At 35.6% G+C, this 25,048-nt stretch overlaps 1 protein-coding gene across 1 annotated transcript in view; it reads left to right on the forward strand.

Annotated features, from left to right (window-relative positions):
• The first annotated feature begins 6,693 nt into the window (after positions 1 to 6,693).
• Positions 6,694 to 25,048, forward strand: part of ABCB5 (ATP binding cassette subfamily B member 5) — a 113,315-nt gene continuing 94,960 nt past the window's right edge. Inside the window, exons 1-7 of the mRNA XM_061166316.1 lie at positions 6,694 to 6,746; positions 8,855 to 8,909; positions 9,243 to 9,393; positions 11,996 to 12,050; positions 21,469 to 21,660; positions 21,746 to 21,917; positions 24,622 to 24,746. Of these exons, the coding sequence (XP_061022299.1) occupies positions 6,694 to 6,746; positions 8,855 to 8,909; positions 9,243 to 9,393; positions 11,996 to 12,050; positions 21,469 to 21,660; positions 21,746 to 21,917; positions 24,622 to 24,746 (803 nt within the window). The remainder of the gene's footprint in view (positions 6,747 to 8,854; positions 8,910 to 9,242; positions 9,394 to 11,995; positions 12,051 to 21,468; positions 21,661 to 21,745; positions 21,918 to 24,621; positions 24,747 to 25,048) is intronic.

A 25,048-nucleotide genomic window follows, 5' to 3' on the forward strand; every position in this document is an offset into this window, starting at 1 on the left:
GTTCATTCATTCATCATTTTATTTTCATTTTTTCTTTGTCATTCTCTTACTGGTAATTTCAAATGACCTGTCTTCTACTTCATAGATTTCTCCTTCTGCTTGACTGATAGGCTGTTGATTCTTTCTATTTCATGTATCTCCATTCATTGTATTCTTCAGCTCGAGAATTTGTCTCTCTTTTACGATTTCTATTTCTTTTACACTTCTCATTTTGTCCATGTATTTTATTCCTGATTTTGTTGAATTGTCTTTCTGTTTCCTGGTAGCTCAGGGAGCTTCCTTAAAACAATTATTTTGAATTCTTTATGAGAAAAATCTCAGTTCTCCATTTCTTTGGGATCAGTTACTAAAAAATTATTGTGTTCCTTTGATGATATCCAGTTTCCTTGATTTTTTATATTTCTTGAGGTTTTACATTGCTGTCTTTGCATTTGAAGAAGCAACCATCTCTTCTAGTCTTTCCTGACTGACTTCAGGAAAGAAATATACTTCTTCAGCCCTGTTAGGGAATTTTAGGTGTTCTTAGACCTTTTCTATGGATATGTCTCCTTTACACTTCTTGCTTCCTCATGGAGGGAGATTCTTAAGATTGTGTGCCTTCTCTTGATCCTGCACATCCAGACCACATATTGACAGCTTCTCATTTTCTTTATCTTCCTAGGGCAGTGCTCAGTTTTGCCTGGTTTTTCACAATCCTGTAGACTTCTCTCAGTTTTCTGTGCATGTGCATGCATGTTCACTAGCTGTTCGTAAAGCCTTGCTTATACCATCCTCAGGGGTGCACACAGGGAGCCAGTCGCAGGTTGGGGGGGGTAGTAGAGAGTGGGTGAGGCATGCAGAATGTAGGGGGTACTCGTGGGCCAATTGAGGAAATCCATAGGCAAGGCATCCTAAGAGACTTTCGAGCTGGCTTCTTGATATGATCCTACAAGTAGTAGGATCATATCAAGACTAGTAGGATCTGCCATATCACTAGTAGGATCTGCTTCCCTTTGATATGTTCCATTCTGAGCCCTGGCTGCTATTATCCCAGCTACTCCCAGCCCCCTAATCATGCAGCACACCTCAGTAGTCTAGATAGGGCCAGAAAGAAATGGGTATCTTTAGTGGCTTCCTGTATAGCTGAGAAAGTTAGACTATTTCTCTTCCTGTCTTTAGTCCATTTAGTCTCAGATTTTTACTGCAATAGTGAGCTGAAACTTCTCTGCTGGACCATCCCAGACATCTCCAAAGGTACTTTTGTCTGTGAGTGATTGTCTAAATCAGTGTTGTGGGGGTGGGAGATGGTAGAAAGCTCCTATTTCACCATTTTGACCTCTGCCTTCACTTCTTTTTTTTTTTTTTTTAAATCCTGATGTTACACTGACGTCTTATGGTAATTGATATGGCTTGTTTGTCCTAAGCTGACAAAATGAAGCAAGTAGTTACATACTTCAGAAAAGGAAGAGAGGTATTGAATTGTAGACACTGTGCTTAGTGTTATAGTAAGGATTAAATGGCTTGCCCAAAGTTATATTCATGGGGAATGCAGAATTTGAGTCTAGGCAGTTTGACTCTAGAAATGTACTTTCTAATATGATAGCCACTAGCCATGTGTGGTTTTTAAAATTTAAATTAGTTAAATTATGTAAAACTAGAAATTTAGTTCCCTCAGTAACCACATTGTAGTGATGGTGATTTGGTTGCTCAGTCGTGTCCACCTCTTGGGACCCCAGGGACTATAGACTGCCAGGCTCCTCTGTCCATGGGATTCTCCGGGCAAGAATACTGGAGTGGGTTGCCATTTCCTTCTCCAGGGCATCTTCCCAACCCAGATATTGAACCTGGGTCTCCTGCATTGCAGGCAGATTCTTTACCAACTGAGCTATGAGGGATACCCCTAATAGCCACAGTACAAGTGCTCAAATAGCTACACATGCCTAGTGACTACATCTTGGACGATATAGAGAATATCTCCATTTCTGCAGAAACTTCCATTGGATAACACTGCACTAGAAGCAAAACTCTTGACTTCTCTACTACACCACTTCACCTGTACTTGTATATAACATTGTCAGATTATTAAAGCAATTTTATCCTCAAATTGAAATGGCACCCCACTCAAGTATTCTTGCCTGGAGAATCCCATGGACAGAGGAGCCTGGTGGGCTATAGTCCATGGGGTCATATAGAGTCGGATGCAACTGAAGCAACTTCACACGCATGCACGCATCCTCAAATGTTTAATTATTCATTCTGTGCAGATGACTGTCACAAGTATATATCTAGCTTAACAGTTTTCCTAATTATTAATGCCACATTTCCATCTGTATGAAAGATATGTTCACTTGGACACACTAATATTAACCAAACTTTCATTTTTAATCTGAATGTAACTTTCTCCCCTAACCAACTTTCTCTCCTGACTCCCCTATTATCATCTTTCTTACTCTTTTATTCCAGTTTCTGAAGTTTAGTTATTGAACTTGTTCTGACTCCTTATTTCTTGTTCCCTGAATCTATATCTTGTCAATCTTTCCTTAAACTAGATCATAATGGGTCAATCTGAATTTTCTCTCTTCCTGTGTCCTTACAGTCAACATTTATCTGGTTAATTGTATCAAATATCAATGGCCCTGTCATTCTCATTCTCAGAAAATTATAACAGTTGCCCTAAAATTTGGTTCAGTGTATTCTACAATCTTATCTACTTTATCTCTTTCTCGATTTTTGCATGAGCTGTTCATTCTAACCAGACCGGCCTCATTCTTCTGTTGTGAGATAATTCACCTTTGCATTCCTGAAATTATGTTCTCATTCCTCCTCCACACATCTCTACTTATTGACATATTAACTGTCCTCCAAAGATTAACCTCAGGGCCCTTCTCGTCTGTGTGGTGAAACAGTTTAGGTCATAATGTTCTTCTTAGATGCTAGAAAAGTCACTCTATGTACTATTCATCATATAACTTCCTGTCTTGCTGGGCATAATAGTCAGGATTCTCCAGAAGAAAGCCTATTGGTTTTGTCTATGTCTATCTGTATCTATCTATCTAGAGAGAGAGGTTAGACAGGGGAGCATTAAGTCTTAAAACTGGCTCACATGAGTGTGGTGGCTGGCAAGCCCAAATCTTCAGGAAAGGACAAAAGTCAGAAACTCTAGCAAGAACTTGGTGTCTTGAGCCTGAAGACAGTCTAGAAGCAGAATTATTTCCTTTTTAGAGAAAAAGAGAAAACGACAAACAAATATCCCTTATGAATATTTATGTAAAATTCCTCAACAAAATACAGTAAGTTCCCTATCTATGAACCTAAAGCTCTGAACTTTCAAAGATGGGAACATGTATTCACATGTTGAATCACATAAGTTAGTTCACGTGTCTGATGTACATTGTGATGTTCGTGTAGCCTCTACAAGTGTTTGTGCCTTGGTGTACGTTACTGTACAGTACTGTGGAGAGTATAGTAGTATAGAATCTTTATTTCAAGCCCAGGATGTCCAGAAACAAGCATAAAAGCAGTGGTGATGTAGCTGATACTGCTAAGAAACACTGTCTGTTTCACTGTACTACTATACTTTTCAGAGTACTGTACTATAAGACTAAAAATGTTTTCTTTACTTTTTGTGCTTGGTTTTTTGTGTATTATTTGTGTGAAAAGTATTATAAACCTATTACAGTACAGTACTATATAGCCGATTGTGTTAGTTTCAGTATCTCGGCTAATTTTGTTGGACTTAACAACAAATTGGACTTTAACACGCTCTTGAAATGGAACTTGTCCATATGTAGGGGATTTACCATATAGCAACCAAACTCAACAGCTTATTAAAGTGATTTTACATCTTGAACAAGTGAGATTTATTGCCAAACTGCAAGGATATGTGAACTTTCAAAAAGCAATCAATTTAATGCGTTCGTGCTTGCTAAGTCACTTCAGTTACGTCCAACTCTTTGCCACCCTATAGACTGAAGTCTGCCAGGTTCCTCTGTCCATGGTTTTTCCAGGCAAGAATACTGGAGTGGGTTGCCATGCCATCCTCCAGGGGATCTTCCCAACCCAGGGATGGAACCTGCATCTCGTATCTTTTCTACACTAGAAGGCAGGTTCTTTACCACTAGCTCCCCTTGGAAAGCCCCAGCCAATTTAATACACCTCATTAATAGAATGAAGAAAAATCTGTGTCTATCTCAGTTGATACAGGAAAAGCATATGACAAAATTCAATACCATTTAATGATAATAACATTCTACAAACTAAGAATAAAAGGAAACTTCTTCAACATGATAAAGACCATCTATTAAAAAACCTACAGCTAACATCATACTCAATGGAAAAAGATGATAACTTTCCCATTAAGATCAGGAGCAATTCTAGGATGCCTACTCTCACCACTTTTGCTCAACACAGTTCCAGCCAGCACACTTGGGCAAATAAAGGAAACATAAAACATCAAAATTAGAAAAAGAATTCTGTTCTCAGACAAGATCTTTTATATAGTGAATCTGAATATCTCTGTCACTCACACACACACACACAATTGTCATAGCTAATACATGTGTTCATCAACATGCAAAAATCAGTTGCTTCTTACTATTCACATTAGCCAAGATATGCAAACAACTCAAGTGTTCAGCCACCAGCAGATAAATATATAGTATAATATCAGTCAATGAAAATTTCTTGTGCAAATGTGCCATTGACATTAGAGACATTTATTTAACTTATTACAATTACTAATTCAGCTAATAAAATTATATGGGACTAAACAATAGAAAACAGGGTATATAGACACTACACATCTTTTTAAAAAAGTGTTTATTTGGCTCAATGAATTTTCTTTGCTCACTTTGTTGCCCAAGTACACTATGACAAGAACATAGTGTGCTTTGCTTGGAAATTCACCCTTGCTGTAATCAGATATTAAGGTGTGGGCAGAAAACAGGCTTTAGCAAAGCACGGTTCTGAAAGTGCAGTTGGTTTTTTTGTTGTTGTTGAAGAGGAGAAACAACCCATGAGTTTGGTATAAATCAGCAGATCATGCACTTACCAAGGTGAGCCTAAATTGTTTTGGTTTCCTTTAATGAATTTATGAGTTTTATTATATAATTGCTAATTTCTATGAAATGCAATGATTGATAGAGTCTATTTAATTATTTACACATATGTTAAATAACTGGAGATGGTATAACATCAGTATAGCAATTATGGAAGTTTTCTTGTATGAAGTTATGAACATTGGTTTCCAAAACAGGAAGAATATGTCAGTGTATTTGTATCATGCCTTCCTTCTCAAGGTCTCCCCTGGCAGCCCAATCTGCCTACAAAGCGGGAGACCTGGGTTCTATCCCTGGGTTGGAAAGATTCCCTGGAGGAGGGCATGGCAACCCACTCCAGTATTCTTGCCTGGAGAATCCGCATGGACAGAGCCATTTCTGATGCACTGGAAGCATTTCTTCATGGAGAAACTTACTGTTTGAAAGTGTATTTTACAGGTTTTTACAGATGCTTAGGTAGTACAGTCCATGGTTCTCAAAGAGTCAGACACAACTGAGCAACTAACACTTTCAGGTAGTGTTTAATTGATTACTAATTCCACTCTAGAGTTTAAGTTCATATATGTTATAATCATCTCAATATAGATATTGAGAATACTAGAGTGGGTAGCCTTTCCCTTCTCCAGCGGATCTTCCTGACCCAGGAATCGAACTGCAGTCTCCTGCATTGCAGGCGGATTCTTTACCAACTGAGCTGTCAGGGAAGCCCATAGATGTTACATGGCCTAACAAATCAGATTGAGTCAAAAATATCTGTGTATTTGCAAAAAAATGACAATTTAGGTTGATAATTGGAATCCTGAGACTAGCTAAGGATCCTAACTGGCTTCATCGGTGGCTCAGATGGTAAAGAATCTGCCTGCAATGCAGGAGACTAGGGTTCAGTTCCTGTCTCCGAAAGATCCCCTGGAGAAGGAAATGGTGATCCACTCAAGTATTCTTGCCTGGAGAATCCCATGGACAAAGAAGCCTGGCAGGGCTACAGCCCATAGGGTCGCAAGAGTCGGACACAACTTAGCGACTAAATGACCACCTAAGACCCTAAAATATCATCTAAAGAAAGAATACACTATATTTAATATAATGAGGTTTTTTTAATATTCTAATTTTTAAGAGCTATTAATTCATATATAGTAGAAGCTCTAACTTCCTCATATTTAGTAGACTAGAGAACTCTGCTCCCTCAAACTACTGGCTAACAGAAACTATTGCATCAGGTTTTTTGTTTGTTTGTTTTTTGTTTTATTAACAGAGAAAACTAAGCACTAGATAATTTAAAGGTTTTCATCAGTAACAAAAAATCAGTGTCAGAGAAGGAATAAAATCCAATATCCTGGGAAAACACGCATTGTTCATGAAATCTGGCTTTTCTCCTTTTCCTTCTATCTCTAGAATTTTATTGGCTCCAAATCTAAGCCCAGAATGAAGCAAAGAAGTTATACATTCATGTTAAATTCTGAATAGGTGAGCTAGGTAACCAGAAACTTCATGTGGTGTGTCAGGGTTGTGGGGGCATGGTGAAACTCAGCAGCATGCTTTTCCAGAAACCCCTAGGGATATAAAGAATGATAAAGTTTATCAATTAAGTGATAAAAGTTTATATTGTCGTGATATACTTGTTAATATTTTATTTCAGAAGAATTAAGTTGTAAATAAGATGGCAAATTCTGAAAAAGCTGAAGAAATGCAAAAAAATTATCAGAGAAATGGGTAAGTTTTGCCTAAATTCTACAAAACATGTTCTGCAACTTCAATTATATCTTATCCTTTTCTCAACTGTAGCAAAATGTCAATAATATTTTCCAAAAATAACAGTGCTGTTTGCATTTTGCTGGACTTCAACATAGTCAGTGTTATAACTGGATTAATAGTAAATTTAGGAAGCGTGATTGCTACAGGATTTGATTTCATATTTACTTCAGATATTTATTCTTCCAAATTTCTTATCTCTTACCAACATGTAGAGGGAAAATACTTAAATATTTTTAATTCTTTGTGAATCCTTCATTCTATGTGGTACAGTTAATAAAAGAAAATATTGGATTCTAATTATTTTTTCAATAAGTTGGTGCCTACATGTATATTTGTATGTGTGTTATAAAATTTTCCTACATCTGTAATTCATTAACTTAGAGATGTAAAATGGAAATTATTTTAAATTTTATTTCTATTTTTTCCACAATAATTGAGTTACATTTCAATGTATAAACTATAAAACTGTAGAGGCCTGCTTTAGATCACTAGTTATATATTCCTGAAACAAAATTTATCAAAAGAAGATAGGGCTTACTAGATCTAGAGCTTTAAAAGTCCACATTTGAGCTGGGAGAAGGAGTTGTAGGGCTTTATAATCTTGACGCAATAATTTTTGTCATCCATGAATTACTCAGAGCAAACTGGCCCAATATGTTAGTAAATTATTAACTTCAGGTGGCATAAAATTAAGTGACTTGTCACTTATCAAAGCTGCCAGAACAGTATGTTATGAAGCTGAAGAGAGGAGTCAGGAGTTCATCCTTCTGTGACATCTTTTTTAGGAAATTTAATCTGATCCCCTCCACCCTTTTTTTAATGTTTCAGAGTCTTGTCTTGTGTGTGTGTGTGTGTGTGTGTGTGTGTGTGTATTTAATGATTACAGATTACAGATTCCCTGAAATCAGTGGACAAAAATTTACATTCTTCATCTGGAACTCCTTGAAAGTGAGCTAAGAAATGAAATTTTCACTGGGTACAAATTTCTCAGTACACTTGTTTAATGTGTACTTAACAGAACTTCTTTCATTTAAAGCATACAGTTTATCTTGAGCAATTTGTTTCAAAGGGTTAAAAATTCTAATTCACCACCTCATACCCATTAGGATGGCTCCTATCTAAAAATAGTAATAATAATATAAAACACAAAATAAGAAGTGATGTTGAGGATATAGAGAAATTGGAATACTTGTGCATGGCTGATGGGAATGTGAAATGATGTAGGAAACAGTATGGTGATTCCTCAAGAAATTAAAAGAATTATCACATGATCCAGAAATTCTACTCTAGGTTGGATACCCAAAAGAATTGAAAGCAAGGACTTGGAGAGATATTTTTATACCTATATTCATAGCAGTACTGCTCACAATAGCCAAAAAGTAGAAGCAACCCAAGTGTTCACTGCCGGTAAATGGATGAACAGAATGTGAGCTAATACTTGCGATGGAATAGTATTCAGACTTAAAAAAGAGGAAAATTCTGACAAGTACTACAACATGGGTTAGCCTTGAAGACATTTTGTTAAGTGAGATAAACCTTTCAGAAAACAATAAAATACTGTACTATTCCACCAAAATGAAGTTCTTAAAGTAGTCAGATTCCTAGAAAAAGAAAGTACAGTGGTGATTGGCAATGGCTATGGGGGAGAATTTATTTATTGGATACTGAGTTTCTTTTGGCCAAGACGAGAGTTCTATGAGTGGCTGATGGTGATAGTAGCACAGCAGTATGATTGTACTTAATACCATTATATTTTTAAAAATAGTTGAGATGGTAAGTCCTATGTTATGTGTATTTTATCACTATAAAAAAAAATTCTGCTTCAGATGTGTGTCTTTCAGTTGTTACCTAACTAATAATGTAGAGACAGCCAGTAATAAATTACTTTCCCAGTGATTATACTAAAAATCTTCGTGCTGTATATCATCATTTGATTTTAAAATTTCAGTGTTGATATAAACTTGTTACCAAGGGTAAAATTTGATACTTCAACACAGTTTTAATTAGAAAATTCTACAAATTATATTCACATTATAATCTTTCCATTTTAAACATTTGTTTTCCAGAAAACTGCAAGAACTGCCTAAAGTAAGAAAACAAGTTGTTGGACCTATTGAAATAGTAAGTAAAATTAGTTAGAATGTGTGTCTATGTGTCAGAAATTTTAGGGAATTGTCAGGAGAATATAGGATAATTGTGTTTTTCTCATGCAAACATAATTTATTTTTGTGTTTGGGGGGATCTAAAAAAAATAATTTACCAAACTATTATTTCCAACAGGAAAAATGTATGTAAGTAACCCATAAATGCTGTAATAAGAGATTAAAAAAAAAAAACCACAGTACCTGTACAAAGATTCAATTTTGCCAAAAATAATGGCAAAAGCTAAAGGTTGGTTTTTGATGTTTGTTTTTTAACAGTATCATGCTACCATGCTTTATTCGTTTTCCTCAGTTTCGCTTTGCTGATGGACTGGATATCACACTCATGATCCTTGGATTACTAGCATCACTGGTAAATGGGGCCTGTCTTCCTGTAATGTCACTGATATTAGGAGAAATGAGTGATAACCTTATAAGTGGATGTCTAGTCAAAACCAACACAAGTGAGTACAATATTTACTTTTCTATGTTGCTAGGGACTCAAAAGTATTAAGGAAAGCAGACATTAAACTCATTATACAGATTATTCTCTTGTCAAACTATGTAATATTTATTCTTCTGTGTTGCCAGGGACTGAAGAACCAAAATCCATATTTGTCAGCTTTCTTCAAAGAAACAGAACCAATAGAGTGTGTGTGTGTGTGTGTGTGTGTGTGTGTGTTTATGTAGAGAGAAAGAGAGACATTTATTTAAAAAAAAAAAAAAAACAAGCTCACATGATTAGCAGAGATCGTAAGTCCAAAATCTGTAAGGTAGTCCAAAATCTGTAAGGTAAATTTGCAGACTGCAGACCTATTTGACTTTATGTTCCCTATTTGACTTTAAATACTAATTTATACCATCTTATTTTCCACCCAAAGTTTAATTTTTTAAATGCCCCAGTTTTGTTCAAGTGGAATAAATTCATAGTTTCCATCTCTATTTCCTTCCATGTGATTATATCCTGTCTACACAGTTATTAATTTTTTTGATATTTTAATGATAGAGTCTAAAGATGTCATTTAACTTGGTAGACAAATGGAGCTGCCAGTTCATTGAACATATGTTTGTTGACTGCCAGTTATGTCTGTCTGTCTCTTTCTCTGAATGAGTGAGTGAAGAAAGGGAAGGAAGGAGGGGAAAAAAGGGAAGGAGTAAGGACAAACTTAGCAACTTAAGGCAATCTCTTTGCGAGTACTCCTTCCGTTGCATGTGTATGTGCTAAGTCGCTTCAGTCTTAGATCTGCTCTGTAAATGATTACTTTGTTAACTTTAGATAGGGTAGTCATACGTGAAAGTGAAAGTCACTCAGTCCTGTCTGACTCCTTGGGAATGGAGTGTACAGTCCATGGAATTCTCCAGGCCAGAATACTGGAGTGGATAGCCGTTCCCTTCTCCAGGGGATCTTCCCAACTCAGGGATCAAACCTGTAGTCATGAGTATCTGACTGATACTGCTGAATTTTAATTTTGTTTTTGTTTGAGCCTTCTCCATGTTACTCAGGTTTTCATTGTGTGTTCTTTCAAATGTAATGAACACATAAAGAGGTTGAGAAATATTTAGATAAATAATGGGTTTTGTTTGTATAGGGATTCCCAGGTGGCTAAGCAGTAAAGAATCCGCCTGCCAATTTAGGAGATACAGGGGATGCAGGTTCAAATTCCCGGGTCAGAAAGATCCCCTGGAGGAGGAAATGGCAACCACTCCAGTATTCTAGCCTGGAAAATCCCATGGACAGAGGAGCCTCGTGGGCTATAGTCAGTGGGGTCACAAAGAGTTGGACATGACTGAGTGACTAAGCACACATCCTATTGTTGGTATAACATATTATTAAAAAGAAGTGGAAATATTAAGGAGTATATCTTCAGCCTTATAACATTGGTTTTCTGAAGGATAACAGAGGAGGATTTTTTTGCTCCTACAATTGAAGATATAAATAATAACTATCATTGATCAGAGGCCCATTTTTATGCCAGCACTGAACTTTTGCACATTTTACCCCTATTAATATAATCTCCAAAATGAAATTATGCCATTTTTATGTGATTCTAGGTACGATTTTTAGAAACAATATGTATTCTCTTTGTTAATTCAGTTAAATTTCCTTAAAACTTTCTACTGAGGTTTAATATTTCTATGTCAACTTTGATATTTGTGATAAGCTGCTTTAAAAATGTTCCATTCCAAGAATGGAATAAAGGAAAAATGCACATAAAGATCATATACATCATCATACAGGATGTCATTGTGTTTATGTAAGAAATGAAGAGGATGATGTCTGTCAACTTATTACAAATGTTTATTATGATCAGAGAAGTAAATGGCAACCCACTCCAGTATTCCTGCCAGGAGAATCCCATGGACAGAGGAGTCTGGTGGGCTACAGTCCATGGGGTTGCAAAGAGTAAGGATATGACTGAGTGGCTAACACATGCACACATATTATGGCCATTTAAGAAAGAAAATTATGATAGTTGATATCGACCTCTGTTTTGTGCTGTTGGTGAAATTACAACCTTGGTATACTAATTAGGGTATCATGTAGGTTTTTTAAGAATATATATAGAAATTTTACATGGAAACAGGTGAACCAAGGATTATTTAAATACTATTTTATGATGCTGCCATTCTTGTACCCAACAAATTTCAATGAGCTTCTTTTAAATTTTTTCCGTGACTACTACAACTTTCATTCATATTCTTTATTTGCTGGGGTATTTCAAACTGAATTCTAAATGCATAATCTCAACAGGAAAGGAAATTCTGTTACTATTACTTACACGCCTGTTACCCGAAATCAGAGATATCCTAAAGAATTCTTTCCAGGTATGAGCTGGTTAATGTGTCCTTGTAATTTTTCATATTGCATGTGTACTTCTCGTGACCAGAGATAATAATTTCAAATTTTAGGTGGAAGAATAGAAAATAAAGATGATCATTAGCTATTGTGTTAAGTCCATTTTCTTGAGAAGGCATTATGTTTTGTTTGGAGGACTATATATAAAACACATCATGGCCAATTATAAATTGATTAATATCCTTATAATTTAAAAAACTTTTCTACAGCAAATTATCGGAACTGTACTCAGTCTCAAGAGAAGGTGAATGAAGATATGATTATGTGAGTACTAATGAAATGTTAATATCATATTCATTGCATACTGCTTTATATGGAAAAAACTGAAATGTCTATCTGATTATTAATATTACATATAAATAAGTAAAGTAAACATGTCCTCTTCTTTCATTAGATATATAAACATAGTTACACGTTAATTTTTCTCCTACTTGAAAGGTGTATAGCTTCATATGCTTTCAGTTTTGACCGAAGTGTCATAATAGAAATGTTGTTTTGGGATTTGTATTTTTATATCAGCTTTGTTTCTTGGAACTGAAGGTACATATCCTAGAGGTTTAGTGACTAATTTTTCCTTTTTTTCAAGTTATTTTTCTTACAAAACTTATAGAAAAAGTGCCACCTCAGTAAACTTTAAAAGACAAAAATATGTGTGCAACAAATAGTTAAAAAAAAAAAAAAAGAATAGTAAAGTTTTAGTAAAGTTTTATTCACATGAATTTTGGAAACGAACTATTCAGACTATCATCAGTTCAGTTCAGTTCTGTCGCTCAGTCATGTCTGACTCTTTGCAACCCGATGAACCGCAGCACGCCAGGCCTCCTTGTCCATCACCAACTCCTGGAGTTTACCCACACTCATGTCCATTGAGTTGGTGATGCTATCCAACCATCTCATCCTCTGTCATCCCCTTCTCCTCCTGCCCTCAGGCTTTCCCAGGATCAGGGTCTTTTCAAATGAGTCAGCTCTTCGCATCAGGTGGCCGAAGTATTGGAGTTTCAGCTTCAATATCAGTCCTTCCAACAAACACCCAGGACTGATTTCCGTTAGGATGGACTGGTTGGATGTCCTTGTAGTCCAAGGGACTCTCAAGAGTCTTCTCCAACACCACAGTTCAAAAGCATCAATTCTTCGGCGCTCAGCTTTCTTTATAGTCCAACTCTCACATCCATACATACCACTGGAAAAACCAATAGCCTTGACTAGATGGACCTTTGTTTGCAAAGTAATGTCTCTGCTTTTTAATATTCTGTCTAGGTTGGTCATAACTTTCCTTCCAAGGAGTAAGCGTCTTTTAATTTCATGGCTGCAGTCACCATCTGCAGTGATTTTGGAGCCCCAAAAAATGAAGTCAGCAACTGTTTCCCCATGTATTTGCCATGAAGTGATGGAACCAGATGCCATGATCTTAGTTTTCTGAATGTTGAGCTTTAAGCCAACTTTTTCATTCTCCTCTTTCACTTTCATCAAGAGGCTCTTTAGTTCTTCTTCACTTTCTGCCATAAAGGTGGTGTCATCTGCATATCTGAGGTTATTGATATTTCTTCCGGCAATCTTGATTCCACCTTGTGCTTCCTCCAGCCCAGCGTTTCTCATGAACTCTGCATATAAATTAAATAAGCAGGGTGACAATATACAGCCTTGAGGTACTCCTTTCTCAATTTGGAACCAGTCTGTTGTTCCCTGTCCAGTTCTAACTGTTGCTTCCTGACCTGAATTCAGATTTCTCAGGAGGCAGGTCAGGTGGTCTGGTATTCCCATCTCTTTAAGAATTTTCCACAGTTTATTGTGATCCACACAGTCAAAGGCTTTGGCATAGTCAATAGAGCAGAAATAGATGTTTTTCTGGAACTCTCTTGCTTTTTTGATGATTCAGTGGATGTTGGCAATTTGATCTCTGGTTCCTCTGCCTTTTCTAAAGCCAGCTTGAACATCTGGGAGTTCTCGGTTCACGTATTGCTGAAGCCTGGCTTGGAGAATTTTGAGCATTACTTTACTAGCATGTGAGATGAGTGCAATTGTGTGGTAGTTTGAGCATTCTTTGGCATTGCCTTTCTTTGGGATTGGAATGAAAACTACCTTTTCCAGTCCTGTGGCCACTGCTGAGTTTTCCAGATTTGCCGGCATATTGAGTGCAGCACTTTCACAGCATCGTCTTTCAGGATTTGAAATAGCTCAACTGGAATTTCGTCACCTCCATCAGCTTTGTTCATAGTGATGCTTTCTAAGGCCCACTTGACTTCACATTCCAGGATGTCTGGCTCTAGGTGAGTGATCATACCATCGTGATTGTCTGGGTTGTGAAGATCTTTTTTGTACAGTTCTTCTGTGTATTCTTGCCACCTCTTCTTAATATCTTCTGCTTCTGTTAGGTCCATACCATTTCTATCCTTAATTGAGCCTATCTTTGCATGAAATATTCCCTTGGTATCTCTAATTTTCTTGAAGAGATCTCTAGTCTCAGACTATTTATAGTAAATTGTGTTCAGACTAAAAATTGTAAATTCTGAAATAGATAATTTATAAGAACATTTTGCTTTTGTAGGCTTGTGTCTTAAGCAATATGCTTTCCACTGTCACATGTGTTGAGTTTGCTAGAGAAATGCAACCTTACTGGGGATAGTCACTGGATTTCTGTAGTGTCTCACTAAAACTATGTCTTATCAGACCTAAAGTGAAAGTGAAAGTGTTAATTGCTCAGTCGTGTTGGACTCTTTGCAACCCCTGACTGTAGCTTACCAGGCTCCTCTGTCCACAGGATTCTTCACACAAGAATACCGGAGTGTGTTGCCATTCCCTTCTCCAGAGGATCTTCCTGGCCCAGAGCTCGAGCCTGGGTCTCCTACATTGCAGGCAGATTCTTTACCATCTGAGCTACCAGGGAAGCCCTTATCAGACCTAGGGGATCTCTTATTCTTTTCCCCCAGAAGTGAAGCCTCCATGTTACACAACCCTAAGACATTGCAATGGCACTGTCTAGGCCATAATTCTTGACTTTCCATGCTGTTAGCCACAGCCTCATGTGACTGTGGCTTCATAATCTTCAATTAATTAAAATTAAATAAAATTTAAAAATCAGTTCCTCATCCTCAGTCACATGCCAAGTGCTCACAAGTCATGTAAGGCTGGCTGCCATATTGTACAGCATCAGTATGGGACATTTTCTTCATCACAGAACATTCAGTTGGGCTGTGCAGTTCTGCAACTAAATATGAATAGTACTGCCTCAAGTTTTGCTTTGCTGCAGTCTCAGCTTTCTTTGAGGGAAAGTTTCCAATTTTTTTAGCAATTTTTTCATAAAATTTATTTGTATTGGATCTTTTGAAAATTCCTAATTAGGATCCAGGAACTTCCTTCTACTGACTACTAGTCTTACAGTATTAGAACAGGGCTCTGATGTTATAATCATGAAGTATGAGTTTCTTACAAAAAAAGTTTGGAACCTTTAAAATTAGGGACATCTATTTAAAAAAGAGATAATAAAAGGGCTAGAGTAAAATATGTCTATGTAGTATGCACAGTTATTAAGAGATTACAAATTTTATGAGGAAATACTCCTAACATTTATAATGTAGTATTTGTTATGCTATTGTTTCTCAAACTAGTGTATTGTTTTGGAAATATTTGAGGTATGTAATGAATAATGGTTCCACAGTCAAACTGGTTTAGAAAACACTATATATGATACCCTCGTTGGACACTTCAGACAGATAAGCATAAATAAGGCTCAGTTTAACCCAGTTTCAAACCTCTTTAACTATGGAAACTAAACATCCTGCTGAGCTAATGTTTTGATGAACAGCTATCTGGGAAACAGTTTTTTATAGAACTCTTTTGGTAGGGATAAGGTTGTGCCTCTTACCTCAGTAATAATCAGGAACTGAAGAATTTTATTCTACCTCAGTCATTTTACAAAGACAATCACTCATAACTTTATGTAATTTTAATGTTTTGATGTTGTCTGTGCCTTTGTCTTACTAATTAGACAATTATTCTGAAAATAAGATTCCTCCTTTGCAATCAGCTCCCATTTCCACCCTTAGCCCCAAGCAAATACTTCTCTACTATCTTTAAAGATTTGCATAATTTAGACATTGCATGTGCTTAGAGACATACAGTATATAGGATTTCCCACCTAGCTTCCTTTATTAAATGTAATGTTTTTGAGGTTCATCCATATTATAATGTGTATTAGTAGTTTATTTCTTTTCATTGCTTAGTAGTAATCCACTGCAAGGATATATCACATTTTGTTTGTCTGTTCACCAGATGATGAACTTTAGGACTGTTTCCGTTTTCTTTTTCTTTTTTTTTGCAATTTAAAAATAATGTTTCTATGAACATTGATATGTAAGTTTCTGTGTGGACATATGTTTTTATTTCTCTTGGGTAGATACCTAGGAGTGGAATTGCTGGTCATATGGTAAGTTTACATTTAACTTTTTAAGAAACTGCCAAACTGTCTTCCAAAGTGTATATACACCATTTTACTTTCCCACCAACAATGTGTGTTTCAGTTTCTCCACATCTTCACCAACACTTGTTATTGTCTTTTTTATTATAGCTATTTTGTAGGTATGAAGTGGTATGGTATTGTGACTAATTTGCATTTCCCTAGTGACTAATAATGACCATTTTTTTTCATTTACTTTTTAAGCATTCATGTATTTCTTTGGTAAAATATATATTCAAATATTTTGCCTATGTTGTTGTGTTTGTCTTAAACATTGAATTGTAAGAGTTCTTTATAAATTCTAGATATGAGTTCTTTGTCAGATATATGACTGGCATAAATTTTCTCCTAGTGTGTGGTTCATCTTCTCATTTTCTTAAAGATTCCTTTTGAGGCAGCAAAATTTTAAATTTTGATTAGGTACAGTTTATCAAGTTTTTTGTTTATGAATTTCCCTTTTGGATTTAGGAATTCTTTGCATAGGATCATGAAAATTCTCTTCTATATTTTCTTCTAGAAATTTCAACAGTTTAGCTCATCCTTAGGTTTTTGATCCATGTTGAGTTTATTTTTGTGACTATTGTAAGGTAAGGGTCTAACTTCTTTTTTGCATGTGGCTATTCATTTGTCCTAAGACTGTTTCTTAAAAAAGCCATTTTTCCACATTGAATTGCCTTGGCACTTTTGCTGAAAATCAAATGCCCACAAATGTAAGGGCTTCTGTTCTCCCATTTTTGTTGCATTTATTGATATGGTTATCCTTATACTACTGTTGGGCTTCCCTTGTGGCTCAGACAGTAAAGAATCCGCCTGCAGTGCAGAAGACCTGGGTTCGATCTCTGGGTTGGGGCGATCCCCTGGAGGAAGTCATGGCAGCCCACTCCAGTTTTCTTGCCTGGAGAATTCCATGGACAGAGGAGCCTAGCGGGCTGCAGTCCATGGGGTCGCAAAGAGTTAGACACGACTGAACGACTAAGTACAGCACATGTTGGTATCACACTGCCTTGAATGCTGTGGATTTAGAGTTTAAATAAATAAATTTTTAAAAATCAGGTAATGAAAATCCTCCAACTTTGTTCTTCTCTTTAGACATCTCATCTCTACATATATTTATACATCTATTTGGGGATTACCTTTCAAAATCTGCAAAATAGCCTGCTGAGGTTTTTGACAGGGGTTGATTGAATCTATAGATCAATCTGGGGAGCTCATCATCTTATCAACACTGAGTCCTCCAATCCATTTATTCAGATCTTTAATTTTTCCCAACAATGTTTTATAGTTTTCAGTGTACAAGTCTTCCATTTCTTCTTTGCATTTGGTTTTCTTAACCCGTTTCCTCTTAGGATATTGCAAACATTTTCCCCGCATTATAAAAAGTTCAGTAAGATTTCTATTTAACCTATAGCATTTTGTGGTGTCCTTGAGCTGTCCCTTCTATTAGAAAAACATCAATTCTCATTATTGCAATAATTATCTTCTATTAAAGTCATCATGAACACTGAAATACCAAAACTAAACCATTACTTCTAGGTTTCTGTGAACCTCCAGTCACAACATTTGCATTAATCAATTAATATTGAACTCTTGGTCAACAGCACTGTAACTCATGTTGGAATGACACTTGCCTTTCACATGTATTTTCATGTGCCATAGGGTACTTCACAGCTTCCTGCACTTAGGAACACTAGACAGGACTTCAACTTGCTTCTTGAGAGTTATTTTAAACAGTGAAATCATCAACAAAAAACACAAAAATGAGAACAATTTGCCACTACCCTGATCACAAAAATTACATTAAAGGACAGGGAAGCCTGGTGTGCAGCAGTGCATGGAGTCGCAAAGAGTCAGGCACAATTTAGTGACTGAACAGCAACAAAAAAAAACGAAGAGAGCTAAAACAGAAAAGCAGAATGTTACCTTGTTCAGCCTCAGCTGGGAACATCTATCAATGTTGGGTGACTCAAAATTTTGGCCACTCTGCATATGTCCATAAATAACAATGAAAACAGCAATAACTGATTTTTGGATTACAAGTAAATTTTATTGAACAGGCACATTTGCCAACAGAGAATCTGGGAATAATGAGACTCAAGTGTACATTTCTTTGTGCTTTTCTTGGTACTTTACTATCCTGGCTTTCCAATTACCTCACTGGCCACTTCTCAAGCTTTCTTTACTGGCTCTTTGTCTTCTTCTTAAACTCTACTATGTTTGGAGAGTACTTGAGCTCAGTCCTTGGTCTTATTCTCTTTTTTTTATTGATATCTACACTTTATTCTCTGTCTCTGTGGATGATCTCAGACAGTAGTTTAATTGCCACCTCTCAGCTGTTGACACAGATTTTCATCTCCAGCCGATACCCCTCTCCAGCACTTCAGCTTCTCATTTTCAACTTGTTACTTGATATCCACTTTGATGTTTAATAGGCATGTCAGACTTATGTCTAAATCAAAACACTTGCTATCTCCTGCAAATCTGTTCCTCCGTCAGCTGCCCACATCTGTAAATGGCACCCCATTCACCAGTTGCTCAAGACAAAATCTAAACAGTTATGCTTGCTTTCTTCCCTTCCTGCTTCCCTCACATCCAGTACATTAGCAATTCTTGTTTGTTCTTGTATTTCCAAAATATAACTAGAATCTGTCTACCTCTTTGCAATCAGCTTCCACCATCTACATCCAAGCCTCCATCTTTCTTACTCCATCTTACTTACTTTCATACTTACATTGCAATTGCCTCCTATCTAAACTGTCTTTTTTTTTTTTTTCTTTTGTTGTTGCCTTCATCCATTCTCCAAAGAGGATCCAGAATAATCTTTAAAAGGTGAATAGATAAAGACATTGTATGTTTAAATGGTCTTCTGTTCTCTTGGAATAAAACTTGTGCAGTGCACCATAGCTAAGAGCCCTATGACCTGCCAAATTCTCCAGCCTCATAATTCCATACCAGTTTGGATTTCTTTTGTTCTGGGAATATGGTAAGCTCTTTCCTGCCTCTGAATGTATTACTTGCTCTTCTCTGTTCCTGCAATTCTCTTCTTGCTTTTTTATGGCTAGTTCCATTTCTTCTTTTGAATCCCAGCCATTATATCATTTCCTCAAAGGAAATTTTCTTAATCATTCTTTTTATCTTCAGTAATTCTCCTGACTCACCTTTTTGTTAGTCGCTAAGTCCTGTCCAACTCTTTTGAGACTCCATGGACTGTAGTCTGCCAGGCCCCTCTGTCCTTGGGATGTCCCAGGCAAGAACATTGGAGTGGGTTGCCATTTCCTTCTTCAGGGATCTTCCTGACCCAGGGGATTGAACCTGCATCTCCTGATATATATATAAATAAATATATAGCCATCGATCCATCAGTGGCACTTAGGTTGTTTTCATATCTTGGCTATTGTAAATAATACTCTGATGAATGTAGAGGAGCATATGTCTTTTCAAATTACTGGTTTTATACTCTTCAGATAAATACCCAGAGTGGAATATTTGGATCATATGATAGTTCTATTCTTAATTTTTTGAGGAATCTCCATACTGTTTTCCATAGTGGCTTCACCAATTTAAATTCCCAGCAACAGTGCACAAGGATTCCCTTTACTCCACATCCTCGCCAACACTTGTTATTTCCTGTCTTTGTGATAATAGCCATTTTAACAGATGTGAAGTGATATCTCACTGTGGTTTTGATTTGCATCTCCCTGATGATAAGTGATACTAAGCATATTTTCATGTGTTTCTTGGCCGTCTGTATGCTTTCTTTGGAAAAATGTCTCTCCCGATCCTCAGCCCATTTTTTATTTGGATTGTCTGTTTTTACCTTGTTGATTTTCATTAATTTTTATATATCTTGGATCCCAGCTATTATATCATTTCCTCAAAGGAAATTTTCTTAATCACTCTTTTTATCTTCACTAACTCTCCCGACTCACCTTTTCATTAGTTGCTAAGTCTCGTCCAACTCTTTTGGGATTCCATGGACTGTAGTCTGCCAGGCTCCTCTGTCCTTGGGATTTCCCAGGCAAGAATATTGGAGTGGGTTGCTGTCTTCTTCTCCAGGGATCTTCCCAACCCAGTGATTGAACCTGCATCTCCTGATATATATATATATATATATAATAATATTAGATATATGACTTTAAATATCTTCTCCCATTCAGTAGGCTGTCTTTCTATTTTGTTGATAATTTCCTTTGTTGTGCAAAACTTTTTGGTTTGATGTCATCCCATTTGTTTATTTGAAAGCTTGTCTGATTCTAAGAACTGATCTATTTCTTCTAGATTGTCCAACTTGTTGGCAAATAACTGTTCATTATATTCTCTTATAATCCTTTGCATTTCTTTGGTATCTGTTGTAATTTCTCCTCTTTTGCTTCTGATTTTATCTAAGCCTTTTCTTTTTTCTTAGCAAGTTCAGCTAAAGGTCTGTCAATTTTATCTTTTCAAAGAACCAGCTTTTAGTTTCACTGATATTTTCTGTTGTTTTTAGTCTCTATTTCATTTATTTCTGCTCGCCACTGTCTTCAGGCTTCATTTCTTTTTCTTTTTCTAGTTCCATGAGGTGTTTAAGTTAGATTATTTATTTGAGATTTTTCTTATTTATAGGCCTGCTGTGAACTTCCCCTTAGTACTGAACTTGCTGTGTCCCTTAGATTTTGGTATGAAATGAAAACATTTCTTATCTGGTCTCCCACTGTTAGATATTTAGAATATTTACAATTTTATGTATTAATGCTACAATAAGCATTCATCTAGATTAATCTTTGTACATATTTCCTCAGGGTAAATTATTTAAGTTGGATAATTTTGGATTTAATGGTATATATATATATATATATAAAGCATTTTAAATATATATTTAAAGAATTTTATAAAATACTTTTGACTACTATCCTTTCTTTACTCTCCCTTTTCCACATACAACTATAATAATTACATCAATGTAGCACTTTCAAATGAAAGTATTAAAAATATGGAAAGAAGCTATAACTAACAAACATATTTTGAAATACTAATCTATGCTAATAATATAAGAGAGATATGTTCTGAATGTCATACAAGGGTAACAGATTCCTCTATCAGCATACTCAGTCTTTCTGATGGTGGTTTATTTTTAATTATGTGCTTTAGCATAAACTCTCTTAATCAAATATGACAAATTTCATTTTTTGGTAACAAAGGAAAAAAAGGTGTGCCTCAGTCTCACTAAAATTTCCAATGATTTTTTTTTTTCAGGTTAACCTTGTATTATGTTGGAATAGGAGTTACTGCCTTGATTTTTGGCTACATACAGATTTCGTTTTGGGTCATGACTGCAGCACGACAGACCAAGAGAATTCGAAAACAGTTTTTTCATTCAGTTTTGGCTCAGGACATCAGCTGGTTTGACACTTGTGACATCGGTGAACTTAATACTCGCATGACTGAGTAAGAGAATGGATGTGCAGTTTATCAACTTTGTTCTTATACATGATGTATAAATGACTTAATTTCATGTATTTTCTTGTTTCAGTGACATCAACAAAATCAATGATGGTATTGGAGACAAGATTGCTCTGTTGTTTCAAAACATGTCTACTTTTTCTGTTGGCCTGGCAATTGGTTTGGTGAAGGGCTGGAAACTCACACTGGTGACTCTGTCCACATCCCCTCTTATAATTGCTTCAGCAGCCATATTCTCTAGGGTAGGTAAGATGGCTAATGCAGTGTTGACTGAGAGCAAGAATGTGAAGATATTTTACTGAGATTGTATAAAAAGAAGGCAGTTCTGTTTATTTATGTGTCCCCAAATAAGAAAGAATATTATATGCTACAAATACTTTTGATTTCATTCATCATTAACCACCTTTCTATCTTCAAGTAATTTGACTACAATGAAGTCTGGTTTTAATATCTTACTAACATCTAAAAATATTCCTTTCATTTAGAACCTAATGCAGTTTCAAATACTAGCATGAATAAAGTTTTATGCCACTGTACATTGAATGCTGGGAAAATCTTGTGTATTCTAAATTCCCAGATAAATGTGTTTCTATTAATTTCACCAGAACAGAATGGAGAAATCCTAAAACAGTAAACATTTAAGCTGTTATATGACTATTTTATGTCAACCATTTCAAATTTATATTTTATAAGGCTCTGAATTACCATTTAAAATGTCTGCTAATGTATATGTTTATATGTCAATCTGTTTCAATTTTTTAAAACAAATTATGTATTTATACAAGTTATATTTTATCATTGTTATAGTGTGAATATTAATCTCTTTACAAGATATTAATCTATTTACAGCCTGGTTTTGAAATCAGTGCCCTTTGTGAAGGGCAAAATATATATACCCCTGCACCAACATATCCTTAATATTTCTCTCCATGTTAAGTCTTCAGCAATACTACCAATGTGTATACCCATTTCCTAGATTGGAGGCACAGTGTACTCTTGAAAGATGGAGTTTTGTTTTGTTTTGGGGTTTTTTCAGTTTAAAACTTTTCAAAGCTAATTGTTCTTTATGGAAGTCAAAACCATAAAATTCACTGAGTTTCTTTGTTAGCTATATACAAATTCAACCAAACAAGAACTTTCAGCAATAAAAAATATTCTGTGATTAAAAATCCCTTCACAATAGATTTGGGTGTTTAGACCACAGATCTTTATTTAGTGAGTTCTAGTGTTGACCTTGTAACCCTTGTCAAAATCTTCATCCCCAGCTTACTAGAAATGAGGACCCCTCAGTAGGAAAATTACCCATGTTACTAAAATCAGAGCTTTAACTTCCCAAGAAGTGAAGTGGACAATGAGTTTAAAAAGAACAGCAGTAAAAAAAAAAAAAAAAAAAGAACAGCAGTGGGGAAAACTAAAGTCTGCTCTTGTTATTAACTGGTTGCAATAGGAAGCAAAGTCAAAATTATCTAAATGACTGAAGAAGCCAGGCTGGATGGTTTCTAGCATCTTTTAATTCAATTTAATTCAATAAGTGTTTATTAAATACTGGATATGTATTGGCTTGGCCAAAAAGTTTGTTTGGGTTTTTCAATAAGATGTTACAGAAAAGCCCAAATGAATTTTTTGGCCAACCCATTACAAGGTTTTTTGCTATGTTCAGCTTCCCCTTCAGTGATACATTATAGAAATAGCTATCTTTATTAGTGAATTTGGTAAATAATGAGGATTACTCAGTTTATAATACCTTGTGCTTTAGCAAACATCTAAACATGTCTTACATAAAATTAGTTCCAATTATGTGGAGTGTATTTTGAAAGTGGATTGATTTGTTATATGAGTAAACCACAGTTACAGACTTATAACCCTAAGGACAATTTCCCTGCTTCCTTTCATTGAACTCTTATGCTAATTACTAAATTAAATCCTTCACTTATTAAAGGAATAGTAAGTGAGATGAATAATAGAGAAAAAGGCACAAGCTGATTAAATATTTTGAGATATCAAGTAAACTTGACTAATATCACCAAGAAATAGTCTCTCTCTCTCTCTCTCTCTCTCTCTCTCTCATTCCACTTCTTGCTACAACTCTCTAACTCACACTTGGGAAGTCTTTTTCTTTTTTTCTTTTTACATAGTAAGAAATCAAATCAAGTCAAATCGGGCAAACTAATTTTCAAAGCACACTTAAGAAGAACCATGTCCCTAATATCCTTCTCCAAATCAAATTTTTCCAAACTGTATTGAGATAGATACTCATTTTCTAAGCTTTTAAAAATATAGAGAAAAAACAGTGAAGCTCCATTAGAAGGAAAAACAGAGATTTAGACTCTAGGTTATATTAAGCTAAGCTTATTCACTGCTGTGAGATTCTAAAAAGTCAGTATCTGTCATCATTGATTTCCTCATTCGCAAACTGACTGGGTTAGAATGTTATAAGTATCTTTTCAATAGTAAAATTTTGTCATTCTAGATTCTACCTGAATTAAATTCTCTGCACATTGTTAGTATCTCAGGTTATTCTTTATTTTCTGATGATCAATCACACTTTATGTTTTATTGGGGTATAATTTACAATATTGTGTTAGTTGAAGGTGTACAACAAAGTGAATCTGTTATTCGCATACATATATCCATTCTTTTTTAGTGTCTCTTCCTATATAGGCCATTACAGAGTGTTGAGTAGAGTTCCCTGTGCTATACAGTAGATCCTTATTACTTATCTATTATATATATATATAAGTTTGTATGTGTCAAACTCAATCTTCTAATTTGTCCCCTTACCCTTACCCAGGGTAGCCAGAAATGTATCTTTTACATCTGTAACTCTATTTCTGTTTTGTAGATAAGTTCATTTGTAGCCTTCTTGTATCACATGTGAGTGATATCATATGGTATTTGTCTACCCTAAGTTATTCTTAGGTTAACTGTGGTCTTTGTTTATTGTAGATAGTTATTTCATTATCCAGTAAGGAATTAAATGCCTATTCCAAAGCTGGCGCTGTAGCAGAAGAAGTCTTGTCATCAATCCGAACAGTCATAGCCTTTGGGGCCCAGGAGAAAGAAATTCAAAGGTCTGTTTCTTTAATTATGATAATATACACTTGCTATGATTTTTCCCCGAGGCTATTTCCACCAGGAGTCAGTGGTCCAGCTGCGATGGGAACACACCTCTGTCTGATGTCACAGCTGCAACTTTTTTTTTTTTTGGTGGTTGTTATTTTGTTTTGTTAAATAAGATCAATAACTTTATTATTTGTGTAAAAGTGTTGCACCCATATTATAAAAATTCAAGTCATTGGAGAAATATACAGAAGAAAAATAACTCACCTTGTTTCACCCTCTTCAGAAAAACATAATTAGTATTTAGGACTAT

The sequence above is a fragment of the Dama dama genome, chromosome 18 (assembly GCF_033118175.1).
Source record: "Dama dama isolate Ldn47 chromosome 18, ASM3311817v1, whole genome shotgun sequence".
Taxonomy (NCBI): Eukaryota; Metazoa; Chordata; class Mammalia; order Artiodactyla; family Cervidae; genus Dama; species Dama dama.